General features: G+C 33.6%; 1 protein-coding gene across 8 annotated transcripts in view; it reads left to right on the top strand.

The window, feature by feature from the left end:
• FBXL20 (F-box and leucine rich repeat protein 20) overlaps positions 1–16195 on the top strand; it is a 61515-nt gene that overhangs the window by 5606 nt on the left and 39714 nt on the right. For all 8 annotated transcript variants that reach the window (XM_032235821.1, XM_032235812.1, XM_032235817.1 and 5 more), the window contains one exon: positions 12529–12590. In XM_032235821.1, coding sequence (XP_032091712.1) covers positions 12529–12590 — 62 coding nt within the window. The remainder of the gene's footprint in view (positions 1–12528; positions 12591–16195) is intronic.

Below are 16195 nucleotides of genomic sequence, written 5' to 3'. Positions count from 1 at the left end.
AAATCACTATATACTTGATACATATTAACATATTTATTTAAAACTGTTGTAGTATGAATAAGTTGGGGTATTGAGCTACCGTTTCTGATAAAAGAATGTAGAATAAAACTAAAACATGATAGCATTTATATAGAGATTCTCATAGTTACTTCATAGTATTTAAATTTGCATGCAAAACTTGAAGGTTGAATTGTTTCTGAATATTCAAAGAAATATTTTGGCAGGAAAAAACTTTTTCAATAATGAACTATGAAATATATTGTTTATAATTTTTCCTCTTCTCTTGAATGGAAAAAAAAACCAGAATTACAGGGTTTGAGCAGCTAACAGTCGATTTCTGAAGAACTAAAACAGAACATTGGATCTTGCTTTGGATTTTGAATTTGTTGCTTCAAATTATTCCCTGTCTTGAATATTTATAATGTTCGCATAATATAATCCTGACCAATGTATTTAGCTTCCTGAAATTATATATAAAGAAACTCAGTGGTAAAAGCCATAAGGCAAAAATATTGTTTTAAAGGGCTGAATAGTCTAAGTATTTTCTCTTGAAATTTAATTTTCAGTTCCTTTTTTTCATGTTTCTTAGTTTTTCTTTTTGCCAATACAGATTCTGTCAAGATCTCATGGAAATAGTCATTTGGCTTGTCCCCATCTTTAACTGAAATATACAAGATTCAGACAAAGCACTTAAAACTAGAAATACTTAAAACTGATGGGGGGGGTGTTAACCTTCAAGCCACATGTGAACCATTTTTACAGACTCATGAAGTCATACCAGCAAAAATTGCTGGCAAACTGCCAAACAATAATCAGGCTAATTCTCATCAATTTTCAGTGACAACAAAGAAAAAAAACCTATTCTATATTCAGTATAATATGAAGTATTAGTGTGTTTTATTTGGTTTAGATTTAGCATGTTATTGCAAATTCAGATGTTACAGTTTATAACTTTTTTCTAAATATAAAATACTTAGAAAGTTTTTCTTTAAAGTGAGCAAAATATTTAGAAAGTCCTGCTGTAATCATCAGCTCCCTTAAAAAAATATACTACTATCAGACTCTGAATAGTTATTCGTCCTTAGTCTAGACTAAAGTAATGGTATCTGCTATTTCTGTAATAGCAATACTGTTACATTGACTACAAAATAGTTGATTTAATATATTTCAATTGGTTTAAATAATTCTTTTGGTTATATGTTTTAAAAAATGTTCTCACTAGTGTCATAACTTGCAATGCTTGTCACTACACCCATTCATTTTAGTTTGGGCTCTTTTTTTATAACTTTTTTCCACTGCATACAAGCATTGCAAGCAATTGCAATGAAGTGCCTGTTTCTGCTATATTCTTTCCTGTTAAGGTTTAGTATAGTTTGATGTTTCTACAACTTGGTAACTGTGCAAAGAGAGATAATAGAATCATAGACCCGTTTTTAAACATCCTTTTTGATATTTGTGTACTGTGATTTTTCCTTACCTGAGGCCTTCTTTGTTTTTAAAGCTATGAAATTAGCTATGCTAGCCCCATATAATTGACACAAATCTTTTCATGTCCCTAATCACTTGGAATTTAAATAGTGGTAAAGTCAATTATTGTTGAGTTCTAGAATATTTTTATATTAACATTGTATAATCACTTTGTTGATTTTAATGACTTTGTTGGGGGTAGTAAGCTCATTATAGTAAAGATAAACCTCTCCTTTTTGGGTGCAGAAATAAGCATGTTGATTTCTGTACCTGAATGCTTTCTGTCCAGATAATGTAGTTTCAGTGGGAAAAGTGACTGGCTACAACAAAACAAGTAGGACAGAGTAACTCAGTAACTAAATTCCCACACATATAAATTCCCATCATGCTCTTCCCTAAAACATTAAACAAGGTGGACAAAAGGAGTAAAATAGTAAGCCAAAGTAATTGGAGCATGAGATTTAAAAAAGCAAAGGAAAGGTAGTTAAAATTAGTTTACATCCTTACTTTTCTCTTCTTAGCAAACCATCCATGTTTCTGTCAAGTATCTATACTGCTCCACACATTTATTTTCTTTGTTTAAATTTCTTACTCTTCCTTTTTTGAAGATCTCATCAGCTTGACATTCTTGGTCTACCCATTTCTTTTAAGCTACCACCTCCCCTTCCTTCTTAAATTTGTTTTGCAGTTAGATTCTCCTTTATCCTCTTCCTATGATCATACTGTCTCAATATAATTCTTTCACACACTGCACATTCCCTTTAGTATTCAATCCATTCAATTTGATCCCATTTCTTCTTGCTTTAATGCATACACTCAAATAATTAGTTCTGTTGCATTCAACTTAAATGTTACATTTCTGCTTACATACCCAACACACACTTTTGTCTACTAGAATGGGCAGGAAAAAATACCTCTAAGATGGGTAATAGATACTATATTGATTTTGGGCAACCTGACTATATGCTAGCATATTTACTTGGCCTCCATTAAAATCTATATTTAATATATTCTGCTTGAAAAATAAGATTGAGAGTATGAAGCAGACTTGCTCTGGCGTCGTCCTTCAGGCATTGTCCTTTTGGAATCGCTTATCAAACACAATGCCATGGTCAAGTTGAGCCTGCTAGTTCTTGGAAATGTTTTGACTAGTCAAATGAAGGACTGTGCCAAGTGTGTGAAATATGCATATATCTGCTATATAATTCTCTGCTTACTGTTTCAGATATTTAGGGATGATTGTTAGTTAATTAAAGAATAAGTTATTTTTTTTAATTAGTAGTCAAGCATTTCAAGATATTAGTTGAGCTCCAAAATACAACTTGCCTCCGGAGTATTTATTTTCTGTTCAGGCAATTTAGAAGCAAAGTACACAGTACTTACTGGTTTCCCTTTACAAAACATTCTATTAATTTTATTTCTTTGAGTTACTGATTACAGTTCCGCTCTAAGAAACTCCAAATATTGCAGATGGTCCCTTTCACACAGTCTTTCTGTCTGAAGCCTAAATTGCAATAAACCAAAGAATTGGATCTTGTTCTCTATGGTTAAAGTACATTCATTCCATAAAGTTTATTAATAATATGTTTTAATAAGTTGGTGGTCTTAGCAAATTAATAAATTGTAGAATTGGGCAATTGTCAGTCCAACCCCCCCCCCCTCCAGAGTTGTGTGTGGAAAATAGAAGGGAACATTATATACAGCAACTTGAGTTGCCCTAAATAAACAGGATATAAATCTTACAAAAAATATAAATAGCAATGAGCTTATTTTATGCTTCCCTCTGAATTTTCTAAACTTAGTTGAGTTTCTCATCCAGCAGACTCCATAATTCCAGGAAAATTAAGGAAATGAGGACCATGTGCTTACATATATAATGATTAGTTATATCAGATTTATCAGTTCCTGTTTCTTAAGTGTTTGATACAACATAAGCTACAAAGGAATGAGTAGTATTGATAGAATTCAACAAACCAAACACTATTAATCTAGGTATTTCCAGAAGTGATTTATAATCATCGTTATCAATATTAAGTGAAGTGTAGAAGAGAAAAGTAGGAAATAAGTAAAAACTGAACAGGAAAAATAACTGTATATGATTTATAAGTTGCAGTGAACAGTAATAGTATCCTACATAATGCTTATACCCCAGAAGTTGTGGGAGGCATATCCATTTAATAATTAAATAAATAAATTGGGAGTTTTATCTCACATTTTTATCTTTCAGTGGTATCATTTAGTAAAGTAATGTGCTGGTAAAACGGTGCATTGTACGGCAACAATTTTTGAATCAATATACTTCAAGTGGGTTAACTTACAGAATGTGTCTAAAATCCAGGACGTGACTCCTAAGGGAATGAAATTTGGGGAAGTTGTTGCTGCTTCAGTACTATTGGCTGCTGTTACGTTGCTGCTGTAAGTCACATGATCTTCATTTTCAATGTTCTTTAACAGTTCCCCAATCTTCCAATCACTCCTTCCCTCCCTCCCTTACCCAGAAACAGCCATTTACCTGCCTGCTAGGAAAGGAACTGAGATTTTTGTTAGTCCCTGGAAGATTCCTACAGACAAACTTAATGGGAAAGCCAGCAGGAAGTCAGTCCTGCTCTCTTGGTCATTCTGTTTCTGTGTTTAGATATTGAAATATTTCTAAAATAATGACCCAACAGGCATGGGTTATTTAGTTTCTAATAAAAATAACTTGTATGTAGATATGTTAGAAATTGTGCAGAAAATGTTTGAAGGAATTTATTTTAATAATGAAAGTTAATGTAAATACAAATTTTGATATATAATTGGTTTAATAAAGCTAAAATGAGTTATGCTATAGCAAAATGTCTGATATTTTGTTTATAGTGTCTGTTAAATCTAGAATTGAGAGAGGAAAGATTATAAGAAAGGTTTCTGTTTTGTTTTGCTATAAGGGACCTCATCTTAAAACAGGCAACAACATTGTGAACTGTGTACCTCATAAACCAGACCAAGTGCCTGGTAGCATTGATCACAGCTAGGATCTAGTTTTGTGTTTGCAGCAGATGGACTTTTTTTAACTAAGAGGATTGTCTTGGCTTTCTTCCAACCAACCAAAGAAACCAGCAATCAACTATGAAAGAGGTAGCAGTCTTCAATACTTAGCATGTGCTGCTGAAGAGTGACTCATTTTGCTATATGTTGACCTGCCTAATTGTTAAGATCTTAATGAAGATAAATTTCCAATAAATCTCATAAGGGTTGATATTCAATCAAATTACCATTCCATGTAAATATAATTACTCATTTGTTTTATCTATATTTTTGAAAGTATGGTAAATTAAAAACTCAACAGAAAATCTCAGCTTAATCAATGACTGGCTTGTCATATACAATTACTTAGGAGTATTGATTTGAATAAAATACCAATTACCATCATTACCTGAAGACTACCTGCGCTCTATACTCTGAATTCACCATTGTAATACCAGTGATCATGCACACAGTTCAAAAATTAAATCAAAAAGCAGTGGAGAAAATGGACAATACTGGCGGCTATCATGATAAAATTAATTTGATCCAAAATAAATGGCTACTTTGTTATATCGGTTGCAAGAATCCATTTAATAAAATGGGAGGCCATACCTAGACAAAATTTGCTTTAGAAAATTGATCTCAACTTTGCAAAAAGTTTTTTGAACATCCACAAGTAATGAATACAATAGAATTCAATCTATATTGAGATCTGTAATGTCTATTAGTAAATTTAAATTTCCAATGTTTGTTTTTGAAATTGATAAATTAGACTCTTCACCAAGAATCCCTTAATCAAAATATCTAGGTATCTATATTAATTAATTTAGGAACTTTTATCTGGTTTTAAAATAATATTGTATAAATGTAATAAAAAGATAAATGCAATTTGCCACATTTAAATAATTATTTCTAACAACATTGGAGCCAATAAATCTATAAGAAATGTATACTATTTGGCTTACAGGCGTTACCATTTTTCATCAATTGGTCTTCAATGTCTTTTCTGATCCCAATGGTTCTTTTAAGATATTCTTGCAGTAATAATTTAATGCCACACTCATTAAAAAAACTATCCATTGCATGCAATTCATCCAGCATTATCTAAATTATAATAATGAATGGATTGTGTATCTTACAAGTCTCAATCCTTAATTTGTGAATATTTCAGAAATTCAGTAGGCTAACTTCAGACCAACAATCAAGTAAGCAAAACCCCAATCAAGAAACTGCCAAAGAGCCATCAGTAAACAGCCCAACCAAAGAATCTCTTAAGACAGCCCCCACCCACACAGACAGGCAAGACACCAGAATATAAACTGACAGCACACCTTAGTACCACTGATGATTTTTCTTAGGGTAATGAAACGTCTACAAGAAAACAAGCAAGCTCCGAGAGCACCAAAGGCCCCTCATTTCAGAAATTATATTATTTCATTGATTTCAAATGATATGCTAACAATTTACCCATATTTACACTGAATTCCCAATGCTTTAGCTTTCTTCAAAGAGAGTTGAACTTGGTCAAAATAAAAATTCCTGCAACAACTAATAAAATGAATACCTACTCTGGTCTATAAGAACAAGCTGAGAATACTAGTGGATCACCAGCCATTGTATTAACAGCAGGTTCTGTCTCTAAACTTGTGGATTTGATAGTTCTGCTGGTAGAAGCCTCCTTTCATTTGGTGTCAGGACAATTCAATTCCCATATTATGAGCACCACATTGAAAGGCCCAGAAGTTCATGGTCCCTATGGTAACTCAGTTTGTCTCAGGTGATCTGAGGCATAACACACATATGGATAGACTTTGAACCTTGCTTTTGTTTTGGACTAGTTGCTATGTAATTAACATTACCATCAAACATTTGCCACGGTCAGATCATTTCCCAATTTGAACGTGATTGACTAGTTACACTAGAATTCCATAGAGCAAATCTGCCTCAGGCTCCTCATGGTTTCTGATGAGTATTTGGAAGATTTCCTGACAGTCTTAACAGATTAACCTATTGAGGACCTGGTTTAACAAAACAGAATAACAAACTTGAAAGGGAGTTTGGAGGTATTCTAGTCCAACCCCCTGCCCATGCAGGCGACCCTATACCATTTCAGACAAATTGTTGTCCAATCTCTTCTTAAAAACCTACAGTGTTGGAGCATTCACAACTTCTGCATGCAAGTCATTCCACTGATTAATTCTAACTACCAGGAAATGTCTCCTTGGTTCTAGATTGGTTCTCTCCTTGATTAGTTCCATCCATTGCTTCTGGTTCTGCCTTTAAGTGTTTTGGAAAATAGGTTTATGCCCCGCACCATATGATCATGAGGTGACCAAGCTCTTGACAAAATGACCTTTGAGTAGCCTTTTTGCTGGCTAATCCTGGATAGTTCCTTGGTTTACCAAGAACCTGCAGGAGATGAAGTGACATCCTTCCTCCCTACATGAGATTAGCTCCAAATGTGACTTTCCAGAAAGCCCTTAAAATGTGCCTTTTTCAGCAAGTCTGGGAATCTTCTGATAAAAGGGAGCCTGCATGTACACTATATTGCTAAAAGTATTCGCTCACCAATACGCATAATCAGACTCAGTTGTGAGCGAATACTTTTGGCAATATAGTGTATATGGTGTTATATATAACATATATATGAAGTTATATATAAAACATCTTCCTTCTTGTGATCTTGTTTTATTTATGTTCATTGTTTTTAACTAGCTTTATAGAATGCCAGTTTCATTGTATACCATACAGAGTATACCATACAGAGTTATTTCATGGACAGCATATCAATTTGACAAATAAGTGATGCCTAGAACATCCCAGGCGAGATCTATTTTATTTTAATATTGTTTGCTTTAATTAATCCTATTTTATGTTTTCGTAATTTTATAGACTTACTGTATTTTTATTCCTGTTGTTTTAATATATTGATTTTTGTATATTTTATCTTGTAAGCTTCTGAGAATCCTTAGAGATTCAGCAGTCTATAAATATGATAAATTCTAAATATATATGGTTGCAGATGTTTCCAAGTCTCAAGTGGATTACAATCCATTCTGCTCTGATTGTATATTAAGTTATGGTCACATAATAATATCCAAAGTTATTTTTTCCAGTTTTTTGTTAAGCGATTTTCTGACACAGCGTGTTTTATAAAATATGTTATGGAATGGATGTGAGTAAACCATCAGAAATGAATGAACTGTAAAATAATTATTAGTGGGGTCTCTTGTTTTAATGAAGCTTAAGATCTAATCCATATTGTTTGATATAAATCAGCCTTCTTTAGCTTAGTGTTTTGCAAATACATTTGGGCTGTATCTGTCATTAGCAGTTGCAACAAAATTATATTTTTTTGAGTTTTATTTTTTTATTTTAATTTTTTTTTAATTACAAACATGTAAAATACACACACACAAAAACTTAGATGTACACAATAAAGTACGAACAGGAGCTTCCTGTTCTTTCTAATAGCAATTATCAATCAATACTGCTCACCTTATATTATTTCCCCTTCTATTATATTTCATTTGGATTTCACCATTCTTAACCCTCTTATTTTACTCATAACTATTATTTTTGAGTTTTGTTGTATTCCTTCATTGATTCTTGCATCTTTCCTCCATCCACCTATACCATTTATCCCATATCTGGTAGAATTCTGATTCTTCTTTTCCCTGGATTTTTTTAGTTAGTTTGTCCATTTCAGCATAATCCATAACCTTTCTTATTATTTCATCTTCGCTTGGAGTTAATTTGTTTTTCCATTTCTGGGTAAAGACAATCCTTGCCGCCGTAATTATATTTAGTATTAAATACTGGATTTCTTTTTTGTATTTCGCAGACATTCCTAATAAAAAAACTTCAGGTTTCCATTCTATTTTAACCTCTGTTATTGCCTCCAGCCAATTTTTGATCCTTTTCCAAAAAATGTTAGCCTCCTCACAGGTAAAATTATATTTTATTTATTTAATTTTTAAGACATGGAACTATTTTTTTTTTATTTTACAATATAGTAACACAGCACTTTGCAGTTCACTACATGTTTGTCCTTTGTTCCTGCTGCAGGGAGCACAAGGAAAAATGATTGTGATTAGCACTTTTGGAATCCATGCTGGATCAATGAAAAAGAAATGGCGAGAATCACTGAATTTACTATTCTTTGGTATAAACCTTTAAACAAACTAAGTAAGAAAAAAGCTTTACTTCAAAAGAAATTGCAGACAACTTACCAAGTTGTCAACATACAAAAAAATCTGTAGTTAATTTTAGGAAAATCCCATTCACTTTTGTGTATCTTCAATACTTGATATTCTTCATAATATTTATTTCTTAAAGTTAATGACAAGATTTAACAGAAATCTGAAAGACATGAAACATATTTGTTAATCAAAATGAATTATGACTATTTTTTTAAAAAATAGTGACATTTTCTCTATCTGATTTTAAATACTGTAGCTGCATTAATACAACTGTAGTTTGTTGAAAATATTGTTATAGTAAGCTACAGTTGTAGAATCATACATTATACTCCCAAAACAAGCCATGTTATAGCTAATTGTGATTTGTAAATATGTCAGCTATAGCTTACTATTATATATACTTGCTCAATAGTCTCAGGATTGTACCTTGTTGCATAAGCCATGAATTATGCAACTGCGTTGTGATATTATATTCTTATCAACAAAACATTTGAAGTATTTAAACACTATTAGTGACTTAGAGCAGTGTTTCTCAACCTTGGCAAATTTTAAGATCTGAATGATGTCTAAGGAATTCTGGGAGTTGAAGCCCACAGATGTTAAAGTTGCCAAGGTGAGAAAGTATGGCTTTATAATAATATAAAAAAGCAAGCTTGAGCTTATTAAGTAAATTGGCCAAATAAGCATGGCTTAATGTAATGTGTAATCTTTTATTTCTAAGTAATCTATTCATATTTGTTTGATGTATAAAGCATAATCCCAGCTAAAAAAAATCCATAAGCAATGAATAGAAAATTCACATGCATTTTGTATGTAAACTAGGGTTTTGATTTTCCAGGTGATATTCCAGTTCCTATTAGCCCTAACCAACCTGACCATTGGTTAGAGATTACGGGAGTTATAGCCCAGCAACATTCAAAGTGCACTATTACTGAAAATACTTAAATATCTATTTATCTGGTAACATTATGCAAATAGTATTTCAGCTGCTCATGCATTCTGCCTAAAAGAATTACAGATGATAAAGTGGACTTTACTAAAGTAGTAGAATTTGTAAGTGTTTTGTGAACACTTTATTAATGAGTTGAAATTTTTAAAATGACCATTTTAGCTATTTTATGTTTAACAAACTTTGTTTTTCAAAATCATACCCTGTAATGCATTTACAAACAATGAATTAGAATTGTAATAAACTGTAAAAAGAATGTCCTTAAAGTAATTCACAGCCAATGTAACAATGTTTTGTTCTGTGGAGTTCTGTATCTACCATAACTTTGCTTATTGTAGATACATGTCAGCGCCCTTTAGAAAGCCATCATCAGTTATAGTCTTAATTTTGATGTAACAGTTATAAAATGTAAAATATAGACAAATCAGAAGAGCTAAAGAATAAAAGTAATAATTTATACATAATCCTTAACATGAGTAGAATTGAACCCAAAATTTCTTTTGGTAAGCAAGGCAGTTATGTGAGTTTTGCCCCATTTTACAACCTTTTTGCCACAATTATTAAGCAAATCAGTGCAGTTAATTGAATTGTGATTATTAAGCAAATCTGACTTCCATTGACTTCGCTTTTCGGATGCCAATTGGGAAGGTTACAAATGGTACCACATGAGCCTGAAATAAATACATGCCAGTTATTTAGTGCCCCAATTGACCATGGCAATGCTACGAAGTTTGTAAATGTGAAAACCAGCCCAAAAGCACTTCAAACGTCCCTAAATGAGTGGTTGTAAATTGAGGGCTCTCTGTACTCTACTGAACCTCAGTTATTGAGTATTTCGTATAACCCTATAACAAAATAGGTGGATCAAAGGATCTTCATTGTTCAGACTAATACTGAGGAAAACCTATTAAGTTCAGATATATTATACACGTATTTTGTATGTAGCGAACATTATGACTATATTGTTAATTAATCTGCTTTATTACTGACAATTGTATAAGGACTATTATTATGTAATTTAGATTTCCATATATTGCCAGTCTACACATATTTAATTTTTCTCACTTAATGTTTTTTTTGTTTTGTTTTTGTTTTTGGAATTTGGAAATGATCAGTAATCCAAGTGTTAGTCATAAGATAGAAATCATATGCTGCATAAAATTGGTCTCAGTCAGAAATTTGTTGTAGCATTCTGATCCAGCTGAAGATTCCAGTGCTTTTAAGGGACTGTCATGCTGTAATCCAAAGGTTAAAATCTTTTATATACTCTTCTTTAAAATTGATGAAGACAATAATAACCATTATGATTGTGTAAAAAAAATAGTTGCTTTAATTTTTTGTTGTTAATTTTAAAATACTTGAACATTTCTTGCTGTGCAAATTAAAAACACATGCAAGATCAATACTCCTCAATCTGCCCTGTAGTCATTTCCTGGTGATCTCATTAACATGTCCACATAGTTTCCTTGGCAACAATGTGGAGATGGTTTGTCATTATTTATTTTGTCATATGTAATAGTTTAACAAATAAGTATCATTGAAGCAGTAACATGATTGTTGGATGGAATCCAGCGAAGATGTACATCAAAATAAAAGTTCTCTTCTTAATATAGAAAAGCTAATAAGTTGAAAGTGTTACATTAATCTTTGTTTGCCCTACTAATGTATATATCATGTTTGTTGTAGTCTGATTGGAGCCCAGTTACTACTACAGAACCATCAAATTTCTAATTTATTGGAACTTTTGCTTTGCAAAACATCAGTATTTAACATCCTGGTCTTTATCTTATGTATGCTTTAAAAATAATTAAAAAAACATTCTCAAGTTTTTTTATAAATTATACATGGATTTTCTTATATGGCTTAACATTTATTTTGGTTTTCTTAATATTTAGAAAATAAAGAAGGATTTAGTAGCAATGCCAGTCCTCTAGAACAGTCTTACCATGGAGTTCATACTGGCACTATCCCTGAGTGCATATAGGAAGATCTTGAAGAAAGAAATGTTCTGAAGAGAGCATTTCAACCTACCTGAGTCATCTTTTATTTTGTTTTATAGTGATTTTTTTTATTTCTTGTTATTTTATTTTCCAGAAATTTGTTTCCATTTTTAGCGTTATCGTGGACATTTTAAATTTGCTTTCTGTTATATCAGCTAACAGAACCATATATAGTTCTACTACATATTCATTGGAAATCTATCTTATCTGCTGACATAGACATGTTATATGGAGATTCTGGCTAATAGCCAGATTCAGTTCTACTTAAACTGAGGTTGTTTGCTGAATTGTATGCATTCAGACAAAGCTTGGGGACATAATTTGGCAAGGCAAGATGTATGTTGAAACACTCAGAGATCAATTTTGAATACAATGTTAGAATTAACAAATCATATGACCCAGTATTTTCAAGATTATTTGGACAGATGTTTGATCTCCAGTTTCTGGGAATGCACCATTGTTTCATGGTCATAATCCATCTGCCCCAAAAGAATAGTTTTATCTTTAAGGAAAACAAATCCTATTCAGTTGGTATAATACAAAAGAAATGTTACTTAAATTCAGTAACTTGTGTCTAACATGCACATATCCATATGGCCTAGTAGAAAAAAAATGAAAAACCTGTGATGAGGCGGGCATAGTGTTCTTGATTCCAGTGCTATTACAGAGATTTAAAAATAAGTATAGTATAATTTAAAATTATATATAGTCCCAGATGTTCAATGGTAGTTGCAGCATATTTCCAAATTACTTTTCAAAATAATTGTACAAATATCTAAAAGCTGTCAATTGAATCTGATTTAAAAATACTTTTTTGTGCAAAAGTGCCATATTTGTTTTGCTGTAAGAATATGATCTATAATGAAAATGCAGAAGACTTAATATGTATTTTGCTTTTATTTTGTAGATGTTCTCAAACAATGATGAGGCTGTGATCAACAAAAAGCTTCCCAAAGAGTTGCTTCTTCGGTAAGATGTCTTCTGTTTTGTTCAAAGATTGAGCACAGGCTTAACTATCGTGTTTCCCCAAAAATAAGACAGGGTCTTATTTTCTTTTGAACCCCCCCCCCCAAATATGGCCATGGCCTTATTATCGGGGGGGGATGGGCCCAGCCATGAAATGCGCATCTTAACGGAGTCTGGAAGCTCCATCACGTCTCTTGGCTGGTTTGTGCAGGAAAACACCTTGCACAGTAAAGAAAAACTTTTCACGAGTGTGACCAATTAACAACTTCTCGCACTCATGAGAAGTTTTTCTTTACTGGTGTTTGGCAAGGTGTTTTCCTGCACAAACTGGGTGAGCGACGGAGCTGCCAGACTCTGGTAAGATGTGCATTTCACAGTGGGCACAATTTGGGGATGGCAGATGGGGCGGGGCAGGTCACGAGACTCTGCTTCAGTTTCCGAAAACCAGCGCTCCCAAACGAGCAAGGCTGGTTGTTTGTGACAGCTTGGAATCAGCGGGGCTTATCAAAAAAGAGAGAGAGAGAGAGAAGGGCGGGAGAGAAAGGAAAGGGAAAGTGGGGGGGAATCACAACTTAATGAGATATTCGATAGCCTGCAAGGTGCATTTCTTGCCCTGCACTTCCAGGGACTTAAAAGCTCCTAATGCACTTCCTCTCGCTAATGTCCACAGGCAGTTTAATGTGGAGGTTGATGGATGGGTCTTCTTCTCTAGTGTCTGAAACTTTTTTCCCCTCCTTTTTTTTTCTTAGTATCAGGACATGTCGTATTTTTGGGGAAACATGGTAACATGAGAGTAAAGCAAGATGCTAGTTGACTGCAAACAACTCCAAAGCCTAGATCAGTGATGGCAAATCTTTTGTGACTTGCATGCCAAAAGCGGGGGGAGCGCAGGGGGCGCGCCACTACCCCAGCACTCATGCACGCATGACCAACGCTCCCCCCCATTTTTTGTGTGCTTTTTTCACCCTCCCCAGGCTCCAGAGGCTTTATAGGAGCCTGGGGAGGGCAAAAACAGCCTGAAGCCTCTGGAGCGCGAAAAACAGGCCCTATGGGCAAACCGGAAGTTTGGGAACGGACTTCCAGTTTGCTTGTAGGGTCGTTTTTTGCCCTCAGGAAAGCCTCCAGAAGGCTCCGGAGAGTAAAACCGGCCCTACGAGCAAACTGGAAGTACGTTCCTGAACTTCCGGTTTGCCTATAGGGCCGGTTTTTCGCACTCAGGAGGCTTCAGGGAAGCTCCTGAAGCCTCCTGAGGGCGAAAAATGGCCTAAAAAGAAGGCAGAAGTCAGCTGGCCAGCGCGTCCCCAGACAAATGGCTCCGCGTGCCACCTATGGCACGCATGCCATAGGTTTGCCATCACAGGCCTAGATGCTGCAGTCTGGAAAACTACATTCCCAATCCTCTTGAATCGTTTGCTGTATCGAATTAGTTCTGCCATATACAGTGCAGCCTTTCAACAAATTTAGAAAAGGGCTGCTTTCAATGTGGTTTGGCACAGTTAAAACCTGGTGTCTTAGCTCCTTCATAAGGAGTCATAACTTAAAAAGCAACATTTTGATACCTTTTAAACCTGTTTACAAATATCAAAGCAGTGTATTAAATGAAAGTATTTCTAAAACAAGATGGGAAATTGCTAGTTTTTTTCAGATTCCAAAAAAAACCCCAAATAGAGTGTTGCAGCAAGGTCCACAAGAAAAAAAATGATTACAGAATTATAGTTGTCAACTTGTATCAATTTTTTTGGAGATGTCTCTAACAATTTTTGGAACATTATATTTACTTACATACTTATCGTTTTTTTTACCCATGTATACTAGGGAGTGACCCTTACAGTTTGAGAACATGTATTTTCTTAACAGGGATGTTATTATCCACTATTAATGTCAGTACTATTTAAAAAATATATATATTGTAAAAAGTGATGTCTATTGCTGGTATATGACCATAATAAAGATATATTCTATTCTATTCTTCTATTCCATATAGACAAGCGATGACCTTCAAGCTATTCTTTAACATGCTCAGCTATCTGTATCCAGATTCAAATTTGCTCCCAATAGATTGTATTAACCTTTTCTATTGTTTAGGGAAAAGAGAAAGTGTGTCATATTTGGAAAGGGCGTAGAAAGCTACTATTGAGGATATAATCTTGATACTTTTCTCTGTTCACAATTATAGAATTGTAGGTCTCATCAATTGTAGAGCAATTGACACACAGTGGAATTTGCAAAGGCTCTTCTAGTCACATTAGTACTGAGCAAGAGATATGAGTCAAAGCGCCCTCACATTATGGACCAATTAAGTATGGGACCATGCATCCATCCAGAATTAGAAGTGGGATTTTCCTGTAATTGGATGGTTTCTAAAGCCAGACTCTCTATGATGCTAGGATTGAGCCTAAATATATTCTTCCTCATCCAGACCCAAACAGCTTCCAGGCACTGGAACAGCCTCTTGGCTTTACTTGTTCATATAAAGTTGATTATTTTTGTTATCACTTCATATTCATGTCCAAAGATATTTGCCTTTAGAAGAGAAAATCATATTGTTTAGAAATCTTATGGTTCTTCAAGGAATTTACAATCTGTAATCATTTTCATCTCCCATACACTACCTGACAGTTTTGTGTAGTAAGAACAAAAGAAGGGATTTTCAAAAAAAAATTCAAGCTACAGAATCTGTTGGTTAAAAATAAATTCCTGGAAATCTTGATTCAGAGCCAAAGCTATAGTGCTAGAAAATTGGCATTTGCTTATAATCTTAGAATACAGTTTGAAAAATCTCAATCTAAAGGACCATACTAATTGCACTGTATGGCAGTAGGAAATCATCCAAATCATTTCTGTCACATTAAAACGTTTGCTGCCTGATGCCAAGACCTGCCAGTGGAATAGTGAGATACGATAACCCAAGGGGTTAGGCCAGGTTGAGGGTAATTCTAAGCAATTTCAAACACTTTAAATCCTGTAGAATCTCTAGAAGAACAATCCCCTCTTCTGGACTGGATAAGGAGATCAGCAGAGATTTAGATAGCTCATCCTCAGCAGATGGCAGCACCTAGCGAACCTTGCTGCTCTTAGAAAAGTTGAACATGGTCAGACCTGATTAGAAGAGATATCTGTGTATCCCATAGTTTGAATCACACTCATTTCTATTGTTAAGTTTACAGTACTGTTGTAAGTCCAGGTCTGTTCATTAGAACTAAGGATCAACCATCTGTTTCTAATAACTAATTTTTTTTACTCATGTTCATTCTGACTACCTTCCATATTATTATTATTATTATTATTATTATTATTATTATTATTAAAAATGCATACAAAATATGACAGTCTAAGATATTGATGTATTAATGTAAATAATAGTTTTAGTAAATTTGATATTTTCATTCATTTTCATTTATCCAGACTTGAAATAATCAGGATCACGTGTCTCTTTAAAACTGTCCCTTTAAAATCTTTTTTTTTTCAATCTCAGATAAGATTCTCACAAATATGTAGTAGATGACCATATTTAGTTTAACACAAAAGGAGAAATAGCATACATTCTACTGATCAATCTATAATTTTTTGTGATTCCAGTCTAATAATGTTACTGCATACTTTCTGGT

The sequence above is a fragment of the Thamnophis elegans genome, chromosome Z (assembly GCF_009769535.1).
Source record: "Thamnophis elegans isolate rThaEle1 chromosome Z, rThaEle1.pri, whole genome shotgun sequence".
Lineage (NCBI taxonomy): Eukaryota > Metazoa > Chordata > Lepidosauria > Squamata > Colubridae > Thamnophis > Thamnophis elegans.
The sequence above is the reverse complement of the archived record's forward strand: the minus strand, read 5'-3'. Positions and strand labels throughout refer to the sequence as shown.